The sequence below is a fragment of the Trachymyrmex septentrionalis genome, unplaced genomic scaffold, assembly GCF_001594115.1.
Source record: "Trachymyrmex septentrionalis isolate Tsep2-gDNA-1 unplaced genomic scaffold, Tsep1.0 scaffold101, whole genome shotgun sequence".
Lineage (NCBI taxonomy): Eukaryota > Metazoa > Arthropoda > Insecta > Hymenoptera > Formicidae > Trachymyrmex > Trachymyrmex septentrionalis.
This window is the reverse complement of record NW_017304136.1, coordinates 645,222-664,127: the sequence shown is the minus strand read 5'-3', so window position 1 is coordinate 664,127 and position 18,906 is coordinate 645,222. Positions and strand designations below refer to the sequence as shown.

The 18,906-nt window shown below is 37.4% G+C and overlaps 1 protein-coding gene across 2 annotated transcripts in view; it reads left to right on the top strand.

Moving 5' to 3' along the window:
- Nucleotides 1-838: 838 nt before the first annotated feature.
- Nucleotides 839-18,906, top strand: part of LOC108756863 (G protein-coupled receptor kinase 5) — a 37,164-nt gene continuing 19,096 nt past the window's right edge. Inside the window, exons 1-3 of one of the 2 annotated variants that reach the window (XM_018500993.1) lie at nucleotides 839-1,206; nucleotides 14,955-15,188; nucleotides 16,247-16,716. In XM_018500993.1, coding sequence (XP_018356495.1) covers nucleotides 16,506-16,716 — 211 coding nt within the window. In that variant the 5' untranslated portion in view covers nucleotides 839-1,206; nucleotides 14,955-15,188; nucleotides 16,247-16,505. Of the gene's footprint in view, nucleotides 1,207-1,397; nucleotides 1,475-14,954; nucleotides 15,189-16,246; nucleotides 16,717-18,906 lie in introns of those variants that run through there. The other variant, XM_018501001.1, reaches the window with a different exon arrangement.

Here is an 18,906-nt window from a genome sequence, read left to right as displayed (position 1 = left end):
TGAAACATTTATGTAATAAAAAATCGTGAATTTAATAATGTATGAGCCCAATATTTATGTAAAAGCAAATTTATATCAATTGTCGATAATGTCAGCGTTCTTCAATTACCTCAGGGTCCTTGAGGCCCTTTTTATACCGCCGAAAATTTGCCCAGGATCGACGGTCTTTAATAGTGTCTCGTCGGTGGTAAACTATATATCTTTTCAATCTTCCCTTCCGCACGCGTTTGAAACTCGCGCGCCGGCCGGCGACGAACAATGGCGGCCGCATCGGCGGCGGTCGATAGAGTCTAGGGACTCTACCACGCCCAATCGCGCCAATCGCGGCCATTCGCGGCAGGAGTGCAGGACGTGCGCTCTGGTGCGCTATGCGCCGTCTCGGTCTCGCTCCCGTAAGTACGCGCGCGCCCGGCGAGAGAGTAGACAGTAGACACGCTGTGTCCTTCTCGCGTCACTTCGCTACGCGAAGGAGCGCAGCACACCGCGCCGGCTCCCGCTTCCCCACCACTTATAACCTCTCATCCATCCCGTCGCGCTCGCGGGTATCTCACGCCTCGCGGCCTCGCGGCACGCCACTAGCCAGTCAGTCGGTTTTTGTCCATCGCGTGCTGCGGCTTGTAGCGACTTGAGGCCGCGAGAGCAGCAACTGAACGCGGGGTTTTACACAATCAGGCGCACACGTTGACGGAACCGTTCATCGAGTTTGAACATTTATATATTTTATCCGGTGTCTCTCGTGCCACGACGCCCTCGTCATCGTGTGGGACGCGCGTTTTCGATCGGAAGGAAGGAAAGAAGAAAGACAGCCACGTTTCTCATTCTATCTCTTTCTGTCAAGAGCAGCGGGTGGGGGGAGGGAGGAAGAAGCGCACCTCGTGGGCCCGTGCGGCAGATCGTGGCCACGACTGCCAGTTGAGTGCGAGTACCGCGAAACCGCGCGGTCGGCCATTGTGCTTTCTTCGTGTCGCCGATACGATTGCGCGTTGTCCGTCAGCTTAAACTAAAGTGTTCAGTGTCGAATTATACCGGACGAGTCTGCGAGAGAGAGAGAGAGAGAGAGAGACGTGTACGTGCGCCGTAATTCGCTGCCGGCTTCTATTTCCGGAGCTACACCGCCGTCGCTGTGTCACCGTCATTAACGTCATCATCATTGTGTTACCGTCATCGTCATTGGCGCCTTCAGTCTGCGGCTAGTCAGTATCAGAAGTAAGTGCGGCAGACAAAGATGGGACGAAAACGTCGTTTCTTTACGGAACGGAGCGCGGACGCGAAACTCTGTCGGTAACGACATTCCTCTTTCTTTTCCTCCTCCCGCGACGTCCTTGCCTCTTTCTCCTCTCGCGTGGATGACACGCTCCATTCTGGTCGCCGGATCATGTTCTCTACCCCGCTTCACTCTGAATTGGTGGCTCCAGGTGCCACCTCGATCGTTCCTCACGAGAGCCAGCGTGACAGATCTCGAACCGGCGTCGAGGTAAGACGTTTGAGAAAGGCAAAGGAGAGGCCAGGGGCAAGAAGTGAACGAGAATGAGAGCTCACGTTTCGATCTCACGCTCCCGCGTTTCTCGCGACGCACGCACGCACGCACGCACGCACGCACTCACGATCCCCTCCCAAGTTCACGGCTGTCACGGATAGGTGCTTGTTTCGGAGCTGCAAGAGAATGTCGCGTGTTGATCCTTCGGACATCGACGCGAGTTTCTCTATGACTGACTTTCATCTTAATTTCTATTACACACGATGGATCATTCGTGTCTCAGATTCATTTTCATCACTTTGACAAATATACGGAAATTATTAAGTGATTTTTACATATGCAATATTGACCAACAATATTAGGTACCTCATTAATCACTATGTAAGGTTTTAGTTTTAAAAAACGATTTATTTGCTGTAAATTGTCCCTTATTTTAATACCGGTAACTAATAGACGACAATTCAGGTAAAAGAATCAGAATTTCAGATATCTAAATGAAGAAAATATAAGTGCTTAATCTTTTTTATTAAGGCTGTTCTTTTTAGAAAATTTCGATAAGGTTGTATATTTTTAAAAGAATTGTATATAAATGCTATAATTAATTACTTGATGCTCCTGATTTTTTTTTTTTTTTTTTAATATGCAGTGGATCGATTGTGTACATCTTGAAATAAGATAAAAATTACAAAAGTGAGCAAATTTACTAAGCAAATTTACTGCTGACCAATTAAATTATGAATATTCTGTTAAATTTACTCACTTTTGTAATTTTCACCATATTTTAAGATACATAATCGACCTTTAGGATACGAACATCTAATCGTGCGTATACTAAGGATTAATTGCCCCCCAAGCTACGCGCTCTTGATATCACACACATATTATCAAGTATGCAAATATCTCGTCCGCTTTTATATTAATGCTTGATAGCAGCTCGCATAGTAACTATTTATTATGGTTTCTATTGTTCAATAATATTAAATTATCTGAGAATTTCATGCGAACATTAGCAGTGATTTAATGCGAAAGCTCATTGAAAGCGATGTTTTTATAGTACCACAATTGTTTTTCCGTGGAACATTATACGTAAATTCCAGAATATTCCAGAATATTATTCTTTTGATCCTCAACTTCTCTTTGATCAATTTGAAGTTGTTTCCTTTAACTAAAATGTCGAGGGAAATCTTTTCATTCTTTCAATATTTAACATATTTATTAGTCAATTAAATTTTACCAAAGTTTACTTGAAGGTAATGGAAAGTGTTCTTTTATTATTTATCTTTTCATCTGAAATTTAATTCGTTAGAAATACCTTGGTCTTAATTATTAATCTAATATTACTCAAGTTTTTTTTTTAATGTGATTATCATAGAATGTTTCTGACATCTCAATATCATATCATCTTTTTTACCCTTTTCTTTGATAATTCCTAATTAAATATTTTATATTATCTTTTAGCTAAAGATAAATGCAAAATTTTTTTTAATTAATGAAATGATTTGTACTAAATTAATATATTTAGTTACCATTTAAACAAATATTTATTAAAATAAATTTTAATAAATATTTGTTTAAATAATAATTAAATATTTACTAAATGTAAACATATTTATTTCCTACAAGAATCCATTAATTTGACTTAATAACTGTCATTTTTATTAAGCAATATTTTATTAAGTATATTACTGAAATGTGTATTTAAATTTAATAAATCTTTTTCATTATATATATATTAACGTCTAAACGTTAGTACGTGAATAACTTTTATATTTATATTTACATTTAGAATTTATAGAGCGAGAGATTTCATGCGAGTAATGAAAGGTCAATTACTCTCCGATCGTTAATTACTCGATACTCTTGATCGGGAAAAGCTGATTCCAATCGGTTGTAGAAACCGATCTGTCCGCATCGCGCGACGGGAACACGCGCTTGAATAAACACTTATCCTTGGAGCTTCAACTTTTCGGATTTAAAGGGATTTAGTGCGCTCACGCGCACTTTCTTCTTCTATTTGTCGCCGACGAGGGCAAATAGGAGGCGTACTAAACCGTCGTTGTCGTTAGACGCGATTGCCCGATTGTTTGCTCTGTAAAGAAAGAATCCGGTCGGACCTTTAGAGTGCGCGAGCCAGATATTTCGCTACTTGGGTAGCTTTATTATCAGTCGTAGACGCGCGATTAATTTGTCGTCTTCCATGGCGTCTATCTCTTTTTATCTATCCGTTCGGTACGCTGAGCACAAATTCGCGTACAAATTCGCAACCGCCGAGTTGGATATTCAACTAGGTGCACACTCAGATTGCTTTAAAATATTTATAGTTTGCGAGCGCACGCACGTAAGATATATCTATGACGTGCAATAAATTTACGTAAGATGTAAATTCCAATAATATTAAAAGCAAACAGAAATAGCATTAAAAGATCACGATATCGATAAAGCTTCTTTAGTTTTTTTTTTTACTTTCTTCATCTCGTACATAGCATCAGATAAGATACGTGACTGTGACTTTTCTGTGCAAATTTTCGCTTCTTTTTTTTTTCTTAAACTTCTGAGAGCATTATTATCACATTATGACAAATGTCTAGTTTCAGTGACGAGTGAGCTTCCTCAGAAGCTGAACAAATTCTCCCAGAAAAGACCCTTTTATTTCGCTGCACAGTTAAACATACATGACTGAGCAATGACGTTCTTCGTCGATTCGACACGCAACGAACGCTTGTTGACGCAGGAGCGAGGTGAGCAGGAATACTTGGCAATAAATCGTAGTGTCCGAAAATTGGTACGAAATTTCGGCTATTGTCCGATGAGAGAGATCGGTGCAAATCGGTCAAATCGAGAGGGAAAGCGAACCTCAAGGTCGTCGAACGAGGCTTTCTGGACCGATGTGAACCTGGCGCCTAACTTTGTCAAAAATACAAATTAATACTGTAGCGCGTTTGTACTTCGTTTGTACCTGTTTGTACTAATCATTATTTCGTTTGTATCTCAAACAGTTAAACGAAAAGTGAAAAATAAGAATATGGCCAGCGCGCAACTTTAAGATTTTTTAATTTCATTTGTGCCATTTGAAAGAGAAGAGTTTTTTGTAGCACAAATTAGCATAAAAAAATGAGCATTAAATAGTTCAAAAGGTCTTTTTTGATCCCGCTCATCTTTGGTCCTGCTAGCTTGACAGAGGTGCAGCCTGTAGGACTTGCAATATTCATTTACGTCGCAAAGTCTATCCACTACCGCGAGTTGTAGAGGAAAAGCTTATACGCGCACGGCCGGTCAGTGGTTGTCGACCGAAGTGCTTATTCTCCTGTAAACGTTAGTATCGTCGTTAATATCCGTCGTCGGATCGTATGAATAAATATGACGTAAATCTCGCTGTCAAGTCCACTTCAGACGACATGTAATTCGTCGATGTAATTCTGATTCTTCTTATGTAACGCGAGGTAGGAAATTTCTCTGCTGAATCAAGTAAATTCTTTTGGAATGGAATCTCACTCTAAAGAGCGAAAATTGAGTTGAAAAATAACAACTTAATTTTTAATCTTTAAGAATGAAATTTCACTTTTCAAAGTGAGATTCATTTTAAGAGTTTTATATGTAGAGCACAAGAGAAAAAAATGATTTTGTTGAAGTATGTATATAGGGTGTTCAGTGTAACGGTTCCCATGATTTTTTAGACACTTTCGACAGTTAAAAAAAAAGATTGAAGGGTGAGTAGTCATTTGTTTTATATAGGCTACGACATGCGATAAAAAATTTAAAAAAAATGTTTTTTTCATAAGAAAATCAGTCGTCTTAAATTTTTTAAATAACACTGTACAATTTTTTTTTCATAATATTGTAAGCGTCTTTAAGATAAATTCAAATCACTGTTGAAGTGTTATTTTTGTTGATGTTTTATTGATTTTATTTATTGCATATTTTATTAAATAAGTACATGTATGTATGTATGTTCTGTGTTCTAATCAGAAGTTGTAAGTACTGTTGTTACAAATAATGTTACAAATTTGATATTAAGTATTAATAAAATCAATAAACATTAATAAAAGTGACATTTCGGTAGTAATTTGAATTTGTTTTGAAGACCTCTATAATATTATAGAAAAAAAATTATACGGTGCTATTTAAAAAAATTTTTTTATGATTTTGATTTTTTTATGAAAAAAAAATTTTGTTTAATATTAAATCGCATGTTGTAACAGATGAATATTTTAATTTTTTTTCTTAACTGTCGGAAATATCTGAGAGAAATCGTGCGGACTATGCTGAACACCCGTATAAGATTGTCACAAAATTGGAAATCAAGGTAAAGTCAGATAATTTTGCAAAATTAAAAAATTTCTGGAAAATTAACATTCTTGGCTTTAAAAAAAAGTATAATATGCGTACATCATACCTACGCAGTTTTGGAACTATCAATTTAACAATTAAGTGCAAGCTATGTAACTGTGTTAGCAACATTAATAGTAAATTACATTGCTATGTTAAATTGCACTGTCAACAAAATATTTGACGGTTTTCAGAAGGATGAAAATACAAAAAATACAAAAAAAATTTCAAAATATTATTGAAAGCAGGAAAAATGAAATTGTCTGGATATCAGGGAAAAGTTGTGGAATTTTATGATAAGGAATTTGTGATAACTCTGAAGTATGTAAACATTTAGTTAAATACAGATCTGAAAATAATTTTATTGAATCATTAAAATAATTATGTAAAACGTTCAAGCATAATGAGCATAATGCTGGAAAAAGATTCGATATTCTAGCAGTCAGGGGGTATCCTGCATTATTTTGATGGTCTAAGAGAATTATTTTCAGATCTGTATCTAGCCGAGTACTTACTTAAAAATACTTTAGCAAAACCGTTCTTTCCGTACGCAATCTTTTTTTTTTAATAAAAATAAGAACTAAACAGGTATAATAAAATAATAAATTTAATAATAATAATTTGCGATATTTACGACTTCAATTATGTCTATATTTTATACGCATGATCGCTTCTTGTACAGATTTTTTGCTTTATTAATTAATGCTATTAAATATAAATGGCTATAAAGTAGCTGGATTTTATATATACATTCGTTTATTTTTTAAAGAGAGAAAAACGTGATTTTCTACCGTTATTCTGTTCAATGGCGTCTTGTGTGCGGATATTACGTGCGTAAATACGTATCGATATCGCATGAACCGCAAACCGTTGAACCACAATCATGGAACCGACTCACTAGACGAACCACAAACAAGGAAACAGTCTTTTGACTCACTACAATCGACGAGTGTCGCAAATTATTGAGTATCTTATCTACAGTTAAAAGCGTCGTAACACGATAATATACCGTCAACGAAGCTACCTACCCTAATGAAGTCCGTGTCGACGGATCGCAAATTACGGAATCTGAGATTGAGGCACGGAATTTGAAACTTCCGCGTGGTATAACGCGTGATCGAAATTGAACGCAACCGCGGAATAATAGAAATTAGATACTCCTTTCTAAGTATTGCTGACTATTGAAGGTAAAATATCGATGTCAAAGGTATTCGTTACCATATTCTAAATATTGTATCTCGATATCGACAAATAGGCTTTGTTAACGTGACTCGCGTGGGATAAAACGATAAACTTTTCGGAACTTTTACTATATAAATTTTTAACGATCAGAAACAATCATGAAGCGCAATAATAAAACAGTTTTACAATTTACAATTTAATTTCTCCGATTAATTTTACATTGAGAAAAACGTTATAGCAATGGTAACAAAAAAGAGAATTATTTACAAATGACCATTTTCTTGATTAGTTTTGTTAAGCTAGCAGAATAAAGTATTATTTTATTAGAAAAACAAAATTTGGTAAATTTTTTTATTTAATAATTTTATTTAATATTAATTTTTTTTTTAATTTTATATATTTTATTTAGTTACTCACGTCTTGTAAAGAATAACATAAAATTGGGTTACAAATATATAAAATAAATTTTCTTTTTGTAAATTTTAGCTAAATAATCGATTATCGTAGTATTATAATGCAGAGATGATTAGAAACCAGAGTTTTGTGCGTTTATCGCCGCACCATGGCCAATCATGGTGATAGCCATTATTTCAGAGCGATTAGTAATCAATCAATCTAAATTTATATACCCTTGCTAAACTAAAGAAGTTCAAAAATGCCTACAAACATAATTTCATTCTGTAGAAAGAGAGATACATGTATACTATTCTTATTATACAATTGTATTGTTTTGGTAACCGAAATATTCTATTTGTAACTAGAAAAAATCTATGAATATCATACAAATAAACAGTTTTGTATCATTAAATTATTCATTTAGTAAAACCGTTTTAATGTCGGCGTAATAATCAATGGTTTGGTTAGTCATATGCCAAGAAATAGTTTTTTACGTCAATATAACAAAAGTTTGATTATTTATACATTTCTCTTAGTATATATAACATGAGAAAGAACAGTTTCGTTGAAGAACCTCAGAACTTAGCTAGATACAGATCTGAAAATAATTTTGTTGGATTATCAAAATAATTATGTCGAACGTTCAAGCGTGATAAGCGATGTTGCATTCTAGCAATTATTTGGAACATTTCATATAATGATTTCGATGGTCCAACAAAATTATTTGCAGATCTGTATTTAGTTAAATTCTTAGATCCTTCAACAAAACCGTTCGTTCTGTGCAGATGTTGCGTGTTTAATACATTTTTGGCGATATTTTTCGAGAGGAAGACATGTAAGTTAAACTTGGTGTGCCAAGAAGCAAAGGGATTGCTATTTAATTATGCTCCTCTCGCATATAACGAGAGCGAAACACAATGCGCTCTACTCGGTCGGCCGTCGTCACTCGCATCGGAGCGTGCAACTTTCATCTAGCTTAAACTAATTTCGCAACGCTCGTTGTACGTCGAGCATTTGTCAGCCGAAAATAAAGCAAGCTCTGCATCCTGCGTAACAGTAGCGCACTCAAGGCTGCTTCATTATTATACGATATATATCCAGGCACTCTTTCTTCTATAATAATTCACATAAATTTCTTTACGCCGTATTTCATTTTATCTCTCAAAAATATTTTACATTTTTCCAATTTATACCTTTTTCCGTATAATTATAATTATCGATCTACAAAATTTATATTAGTAAATGTACAAAGAAGTGTAAGGAAACAAGAGAGAGCGGGTTTAAGTCGAACATACGTAGGTTCTTTTCTTCCTTTTTAAACCAAGCGCACTGTGCTCGAAAACTTGACTATTCTTTCGCGTACGAGTGATGACTAATGTTGCAATGCTGCCTAAAACGCAGACAATTTCTCTTTTTTTTTTTTTCTTCCGGACGTGTGTACGATTGTAGGTTTTCTTCAGATAAATTTGAAGAACCTAAATCGACGATCTATCTTGCTGAAAGCAACATTTTCTCGCTAAAAATTCCGAAGAAAACTCATCCCCCGCGTCGCGTTGCAAGCTATACCGGTCCACATTTGAGACGGAAGTGAGCCAAGGTGATTCATAAGTCCGAGACGTGGATAAAGGATGCCGGATATTGAAATATCGCGTGGGTTAAGGGCTGATTGTAAAAGAAGCTCTCTCGCGCTCCAATTTGAAGCTCGCCAATCGTAAATGTTTATTATTATCGTCTTCTGCGGAGAACGCACAGCGTTTCTTCCTGTCGGCCAATAGCCATTTGCGCTGATACGACGGAATTGGCTTTTCCATCCCCTTTGGATCCTCACGCCTCTCTCCCTCTTTCTCGCGCACACACACACACACACACACGTACATTCTACATCCATACATGATATCGTATACATACACACACATGTATATGGTGTCCCGGATTAACTGTACTTCTTTTGGAAGAAAGCCCGCGGTCAATTCCGAGGGTATCTTCTGATCGATTTGATGAGATTGTACTATTACAAATTTTTCAATCAAGGATCAAATATCAACGTAAGTTTATCTCGAATTGTTCAATATGTTATTTTAGCTTTTAAGAGACTTCTCGTTTTTACTCATTTATTATTTATATCTTAAACCCTTCTCGACATCTACATAAATGAAAATTCGGCCTCCTAAAAAATTTCATCGATTGCCTAAACAGAGAACGCAATCGATCTGGGACACCATATATGCGATGGAGACGCACCGCGTTATACCGCCTATGATACCGTCAGTCACGTATAAACTGCATTACTGATTGACACAATGCGAACGCCTTTAATGCATATCAACGTCAGTGGTGCGTATTGTTCCGTCGCGGCGTTATTGGCAATTTCTATTTCATCGTGCAATGTATCGCGAGCGGCGATCGGCACGAAGAGGATCGTGCACGCGAGCGTAGTGATTCGCTTCGTTCTCGGTTTCATTTTTTTTTTGAAGATTTCAGAAATGGGTGACTCGTTTCTTCCTTTTTCTCCTCTCCTCTCCTCGCCTCCCTCCCTTTTTTTCGCATTGAATCGTGCTTGAATCGCATTTTATCATATACTATATACATGTATGCTATAGGCTATCGTGACATTCAAAGTGATTTATCATACCGATGTATGTATGTTTTGCGTCGATTTTCAGCGTGTAAGCGCATCGTAGTCGCAAACTGGCTCGTACGCACAATTACTATGCTGCCTTCCCTCTCTGTCTCTCTTTGCCATGATAAAATGTACGCAATTCCGCTACGTACTAGGGAAAAAAAAACTGGTGAATCTAACGATGATACACTGGAAGGAAAAATGATTAGAGTTATCGTAATTTATAGTCATTTTAATGCCAACTATATATATCCTTTGATAAAAATAATTACAAATATAATTATTACTAACTTTAGGTAACTGTACTGTTAAATTTATAATATCAAATTATATTCAATTTGAGTTGTTTATAATAATTTCTATAAGTCGCGCTATTGCATCTACTCAATATATCATTAATTTGACTAAAACAATGAAATTAAATAATTTGACGCGAGAAAATGTATTAAATTTGAATCACATTTAATTCATTATTTGAATCAAATTTAGTTTATTATTTACTAAGTGCATTTATTATAGTGCAGTTAATATAGACGATGTTTACTTTGAAATTGACCACAGAAATGGATTGATTTACATTTTTATACACATGGAAGTTAAAAGTAACTAAATTATTTAATTTACGCCTTTTGACTCAAGGAGTTGAGTTGTCATTGTTCCTTTGATAATTTTGATATATCTAACAGAAGTATAAATACAGTTATTATTACTAACATTATAGCTTGCACTATAGCATAATAACAGTACACAGTAATAACTATAAAAATAGAACTCCTAATCATAATTATACATATATAGATATATATATATATTTTTACTAGGCAATTATAATCACAAATACCAAACACTTTTCTCTCGACGTAAATTTGCAGAAAGAAATAGAATTAAGGTTATGCGAAAGGACCTTAAAAAAGGGAAATACACACATACGACACTACGCGTTCTCTTCTTCGGAGCAAATGTTGACGGTGAAATGGAATTATGTTTGAAAAGGCAATTAAATGAAATTGCACTGTGTGAATTGAATGGCTCCGAGAGAGGGAATGCGATCGCAATTAATAGCGAGGATACTCTGTTAGCGTGCTCGGGAATCCAGACACGCTCGACACGTTGCGCATCGTCGTGTCGTCAATTTACAGTCGCGTATCGCCGTATCTCGAACAATGGTATGAAAACCGCGTCGCATTCCAGAGCGCGCTGGGACGGTGCATCGCAAATGGTTAATACTCTTCGCCATTCAGAAACTTCTCTTTCCGTCCCAATCATATTTTTTTCTTGAGAAAAAATTCTTGCGGGATGTAAAATTGTCGAAAGAAAGCGCGACTCTCATCGAGCGCATTTTAACATATCGTTTATAACGATGTATAGCGTGATAATATCGCTTTAAAGAATACAAATACGAATTAAAAATATTACGCGATGTAACAATGTATTTAATAAAAATAAAGGATGAGTAAGTACATTTATAATGTGTTGCCCGGAAAATCCGTGCGGATTTTTTCCAAGATAAACTCTCCAAAATCAAAATTGTGTTTTTATTAAAAATAATTTTAATCTAAATAATGTAGGCACCATTTTGCACCACAATATTTTTCTATATTTTAGACAATTTCATAATTTCTCTTTCGTGGAAGTCCTTTTTTAACGTCATCTACTGATAAAATCGCAAGATCATCCAATATAAAATAGGAATGCAGTTAAAACAGGCGTACCATACACAAATATATATCCTATGCTCATGTTCCACGTGGCGAACAGTATATTGCGAATAATAATCTTCAATTAATTGTGGCTTACGTGAAAGAAAATTTACTACACTATATTTCTTCAAAAGAACGTTTTTTGCGTTCAGCAGAGTTAAAAAAAAAAAACCTCAATTTTGATGCGCCGTGAATTCTCTCGTTCCTCGAGCGTTTGTCTAGCTTCGCGCAATCCGCAGAATTAATCGAATCGACTATTCAGCGAGACGAGTACGGTATTGGGAGAATTAAAAGAAAAGAGCGTCTCTCGTCGGCCAAAGTCCGTTTGCGCGGGAGAGGATAATTGGAAGGGGCGCGAGTACAATTTGCGTCAAGCAGACAATCTATCTAATTCCATCGATTTTCTAATCCCCAGCACGTTTCCGCGGTTACTCATAATTTATGCCCGCGATGGTGCAGGCGGCGAGTCACGTTAAAAGCCTCGATCGTATATATGAATACGTGGAAATTACGCACATTCCGCGGCGCTTATTAGATTACCGTCGGCTGCTGTCGTCAATGATATAGTTGCGTCTTCGGTTGCGTCGTTATCTTTATCTCCTCCCCGTGTTCTCCGTCTCTTTCTCTTCTCTAATGCACCTGTCCGCTGCATCGCCATTCATGCGTACGCACATGTGTGCCAGTGACGACGAAAGAAGCTCGCACGATATCCATGTGGCAAGGAATTCGTCCGGATTCTTAGACTTTGAGAAAATATCTATCAAAAATATGACGATTCGTATATATGCTGTTACATAATCCCGTTGATGTGTCCGCTTTAAAATGCTAATGAGAATTATCAGTGCGATGGAATATAAAATGAGCCGACATATCGTGTTTTGCATTCGAGATGGTTGCTTTTGCCTACAAATCAATCGATTGCCTACATTACTTTTGCCGACGGTTTACACAAAGAAATTATTGCCTACATGCTTCTTCTTGCGCACAAATAAAACTTTTAGAAGCAAAATTACTTTTACCTACACGTATTATTGCCTACAGTTCGAGTGTCTACAAGCACTTTTGCGCACAAATATAAAATTAAAGTTAAGTAAGAAAATATTTTTAGGAAATCTGTCACAGTGGGGTGCCAGCGTAGACAGTGTCCGCTTGGAATATTTTTCCAAAAAAAAATCTAACCCTAATCGACCCCTATTTTTTGGTGTGAGACGGCCCTCATTTCGCGTGGAAGGCTGTGAGCTGTAGGTAGCAATACTTGTAGGCAATGATACATGTAGGCAATAATACATGGCAAAAGTAATCCCCGTTTCTAAAATTTTTATTTGTGTGCAAAAGTGCATGCAGGCAATCGAACTGTAGACAATAATTTTTGTGTGCAAACGAACTGTCGGCAAAAGTGATGTAGGCAATCGATTTGTAGGCAAACGGGGGATCATCCCCCCTTTACATTCAATACTCTAACTTGAGTATTTTTTCTTTAAATGTCACGTCTTTTTTATTTTAGTCGTGAAATTAAGATTTTATATTGTGTGTATGCAAAATAGTATTTTGATAGTAAACTGTGTACGCGCATGAGGGGGGAGGGTATATTATTATTATCAAAATAATAGCAATGACAAGATAATGATGATATATTAATATGATACAAGCATGGCGATAGGATAATTAATACTATATCAATTTGTTGTATCAAATTCAAAGGACTCGCACTAGTTATATCAAAATTAGATTCTGATAAAATGAATTAGTATTTACATATAATGTAGTTTATAATGCGTATATTAACTACTCATTATTGTCTTGTGTGTCGATGACATCTTTTGTTCATCACATTATAAACTATATTATACATATTATACATTTCACCGGAGCCCAATCTATAATATAATTAGTAGAACCTTCACTCTCTAATTATATGGAAAATTGAGTCCGGCGAAATGAGCTAGTTTTCACATGTAATGTAGTTTATAACATGGTGGAACAAATGATATCATATAGCGATTTCAATTGAATGCACTCAGTGTGCACTGGTGCATATTAAAGTCGTGCACAGATGTAAAAATGTGTATTTATTATAGAAACGTGTTAAACCGCGATCTTCATTACATTTTATTACGTAGGTAAAATATGTATTTTATAATTCAAAATATTTGCATTTCACTTTTACACTCAGATTAAATCAGTGTATCAACGGCTTTAATATCCACCAGTACGCACCAGTGCATCCCAAATTCGTTAATAGACACGAGGTTCAATAATGAATAGTTTTTGAACTATATGACGTATCAAAAATGTAAGATTCGCTCACGGAGCATCTTTGATACGTTATAAGTTAAAAATTATTGTATATTATTGAGTCTTGTGTCAATAATATCCTTTCTTTACCACATTATAAGTTGCATTATATATGCGAAAATGAACTTCTTTCATCGGAATCTAATTTTCCATCATATAAATGAGGATCTTTTGATTTGAGTGCTGGATAAGTGAGAATATAATAAATTAAGAAAAACTCTCTTTGGATCCAGATTAAGCTAACAAAGACGAACAATCACAAATGAACATGAACGATTATAGTATTACTAAAGCTCTATATTTATAAGAATAGCGTAAAAGACTGCTGTTTGCGTAATAATCATATCATATTAAAAAGTTGCCAAGCGCTTATTGGATGATAGACCAATTAGAGATAAAAAATGGCAGTTGAAATAGCCAGTAGAAAAATGCAACCAATAGGAGGACGGCGGTTGTCGATATTCGCTAAGATAAAAGCAATGCGTTACTCTTAGATCGACTCTACACACGTTCAAGTAAACTTTGTCAAGTATAAATGCGCAAACCGCATACATACGAGTTTATATGTGACAAAGCTGCATAGTTATTGCAACAAATCATACTTGACAAGTTTACTTGAACATGCGTGGCCGGCAGCTAAGAAATGCATTCTGTTTTATTACAGTGATTTACAAGTATCGTTTGTCATTGTTTAGCATTTAATAGACAACGAGGATGAACTGACACGCTTACAGCGCGTGAGCGTGAAAAACAGAACGTATTTTCTTATAAATATAAAGCTCTAAGCGTAGACAAGTTTGTCTTTCTTATACCAAAAGAAGATGGAACGTATTCGGTAGTTCGTTTGTGGTTTGTTTTTGCTTGATTCGGATCCGCCTTTCCTCGACTTCGTCAGATTCCGAAAGTTTAAATTTTTCCAATGCACAAACACACAGTCAAATTCGCAATTGTTTTTCAGGATGCGCCTGCGCGGGAGCGAGTTCGCGAGACGGTGCGCGCGAGTAACGCGCCGGTGAACGCGCGAAGAAATGAAATGTGCGAAGAGGAGAGCCATTAGGAATCCGCCATTCTCGGCGAATGTCATTCACCCTGCGTGTACATCGTAAGAAGAAAAAGAAGAAGAAGAAGAAGCAGCAGCAGCAGCAGCAGCAGCAGCAGCAGCAGCATCGTCATCGGAAGAAGATCGAACGAAGTGAGTGAATTTTCCCGCGCCCGAGATTCGGCACTTGTAAATTTCGTCATCGCTCGAATCTCCTCATTTCGTCCGGGAATCAGCTATCCGTAAACGTGTTCCATCCCGGCTGATCCCTCGCCCCGTCCAATTCCGCCGCCGGCGTCGGATGAGCGAAAGGCGGTACTTCGCTCAACGCGGCGCGTCTCTCTCGAGACACATCCCGAACGCAGATTATTTCGCACGTTATTTTCGCGAGGTCACGCTGAGGCACGCGCTCCGGAGTCTTTCTTCGTCCATTAACGCCTCGATACGGTGCGCTTTATACAGTCTTCTTAATAATTCTTCAAAACTATCACAGTCCCGTCGCCTATACGTCTCGTGCGCGAATTTAAATGCAAGTTCAAGTCACGCCGGTATACTCTCACTTTTTGGCCAAGCAAATCCCAAGCAAATCGACCGACCTCGTTCTTTCTTACTCGCTATAGCACAATTCTGATGATAGAGATGAGAAATTCCATCCGAATGACCGTAGTGAAAGAGCACGCTTGTCGATGCTCGCGAGACGCCTTCGCCGTCTTTGTCGATGAAAGGATTGATGGAATGTTCGATTGAAGAAGAGTCGGTAAATGTCCGTGAGGATCGTCGATTGTGCTGGCCGATTGCGTTAAACGCCGCTGCTCAACAGTGAAGAACTATGCGGTCCATGCGGACGAGCTTGAGTGTCGGGAGATCTAATTCCATCGAATTCAGAGATTCGGTGGAGATCCACTGAGTGATCTATGAACGATAAAGCTTCTTCTTCTGTAACGTGCGCACATTATTCGACTTTGCCTATTAAGATAGAAGAGATCCCAGACTGATAAAATTATCCAGCAATTAGTAAAACCGGAGTCTTCGCCGTTTGCTCGGCGACTACGCTCTAGTTTCGCTCTCGATCGGGGCTCAACAATTTCTCTGTTCGCCGGGACTACTTATCCTAAATTAGCCTAATTCCGAGCGAGAACAATTTCGAAATTACTCGCCTCTAACACACTCGCGCGAATTAATCTAAAAGCAAGTGCTGTTTTTCCTTCAAGGAACTGCTCTGCTCGAGGCAAGGAGCTACTGAAGTCGCAAGAACGCGCGTCTTCGCTTCTCTTCCGGGAGTCGAATCGATCTCAAATGAGTCCAGCCCGAATCGATTGACCGAACAGAGAATCGTCTGACAGCAGCATTGAGATTCGTAAGTCACGGCGCTTCCACATTGAGGTACATCGAGAAGATACGCGGATCTCCATTCGATCCTCTCTGAAAGGGGACCGATTCTAGACTCCGGTAGTGTCCGCGGGGACGCAGATGGGAGCTTGTCTGATAGAAATCCCATCGACCACTCCGTGCGACAACAATCTAACGCGTTCCCAGCGATCGACTTCACGGCTGCCGTCGTTCACCGACCACAAGGCCTCTTCTTCTCCCACCCGATTCGGCCACAAAAATTCGATCAAGCTGGAATTGATGGAGTTGGAGAACATTGTTGCGAACACCGTGTACCTGAAAGCGAGAGAAGGTGAGTCTCGTTTCGCTTGTGTTGTCACTCATCGCTATTCGATTTTAGATTTCATGTTTATATTTTATGTTTATATACATATATATATATATATTTATTCGCGGAAATTACTCGATCACTCTCAATATACAGCATGCGGAGCGATTAAAGACTGTAGCATGTAGAATAATTAAGCGCAGAATAATTAAACGAGTGAGTGTAATGGTAAGTTAAATTCATTATAACGTAAACATTTATTTATTTTTTTCTTTTTTTTTTTTTTTTTATCGAAATATACTAGTTAGAATAATGTATTAGTGAGTGATGTTTTACGATGTCGTATAGTAATGTTCTACATTTCATTTTGTTTCCATTATTTTAAGAGCGGCAAGGTAATTAGGAAACTGAGAAAATTCACGCGGTAATGACAAAAATTGTTCCATGACGGGTAATAATTGCGCTTTGGTATAGCACGTGTCAAGAACAGTTATTGAGTTCGGTCGATTAGCGCGCGCGCGCTGAATGGACAATTCTGGTATTGTGTATCTACATATAATGGCCTTCCCTTACCCTATGGCCTATACGCACGGCTTTCATTACCGAGAGTTCGGCTGGGCGACATTTATTACGCGCGTAAAGTCGCTCCGCAGTTTAGCTGCGAGATTGAACATTCGGATTTAACGCGCAATATGCAATCGTTACTTTCGCGTTTAACGCGTTTCGAATTGCCGTCGTGGAGAAAATTAAGGCCATTAGGCGTATATTTTCGCAACGCATGCGATTCGGGATAAATATATCCGCAATCGCGTGATTACGTTTCTCGATGGGATTCAGACTGTCATTTGGATGAAAAATAAAAAGATTTTCCTCTTTAGAATTTTTCTTGTTTACGGAGAATTAACGTCGATTGAACAGCTTTAGATTGCGGAAGATAATAAAGCAACGTGAGATTTGCGCATGTAATATTTTTACACACAATAATTGAATGCAATAATTGAAGTTATTTTTATCGATAAGAAAATTTCGTCGTTTATTCATAACTAGCTATATAAAAGACGGCAATTGTGCAGTTGTAATGTACGTACATTTAGACACGTGCTGGATCGACAAAGTACTTATCCAACGTACGTTTTATGATGGCTTGTTGTAGGTGTCCGTGTTTTAATGCGCGCGTAAAACGATCGTGATATTTCGCGCCGACAGCTTAAGCGCCGGCAACGCGAGCGATAGATCGAAGCAAAAAATCTTTACTGCGAGAGGATCGTCTTTTTCTCCCTGCTCGGCCCGACGCGTATTTTAGCGCACCCCTATCGTCATAGGCGCCGGTAGAACGCGAAATAAAATAAACAATTGTTCTTATTTCTCTTTTATCTTCGTCAAGATTTACGAAACTGTGTTGGTTGGACTGAAATTTATTTTCGTAAATGCTATAGACGACTCTCAATTCTTTTAGCCTCTCTCTTTAATATGTTGTTGAAACAAATTGTAAAAAGAATAACAAAATATACAAGATTCGACAAATATGACGATGGATTAGCAAGGTAAAAAGGTGAAATGAAAACTATTTTATTGTTGTAATTTTTTAAACGTAATTTTCTCTGAATAATAAAAAAAGGCCAAAAATAGTAAATTGTATTCATTTTTAGAGAATATAAAGAGACACGTTGTCATATTTAGAACACATCCGTGGCGTCCCATGTCTTGTACGAGGATAGGTACCTTTGTGGTAGACTAAAAAGAATTACGACGTATATTAAGCACGCACAAGCTTCGTATCATCGCCGTAGATTCGTTATTTAATTTTTATACAGGACACGAGAGAGAGAGAGAGAGAGAGAGAGAGTTAAAATATCGCTAGTACGATAGATATGCAAATTACATGAAAATGCTTCGATGCCTTTCACAATGTAACAAGATATTTTGTTAGCTATTTTGCTCTTTTATTACGTACAGGCGAAAAGATCAACGGCAATTAAAGAAAAAATATTTAAAAACTATAATAATAAATTGGAAATAAATGAATCTCTCCCCCCCCCCCTCTCTCTCTCTCTGTCTGTCGAAAAGCGTCTTGATTTAGCGCTAATCAGCTTTCTCTAATCAGCTTTAATTTAATTATTTAATGTTTAAACATCTATAACCAGTCTCTTTGTATGGCAGTCTCGTGTAAAGCTCTCTGATACAAGCGGTTAGTTCCTCTCGCAATTAGCGGTG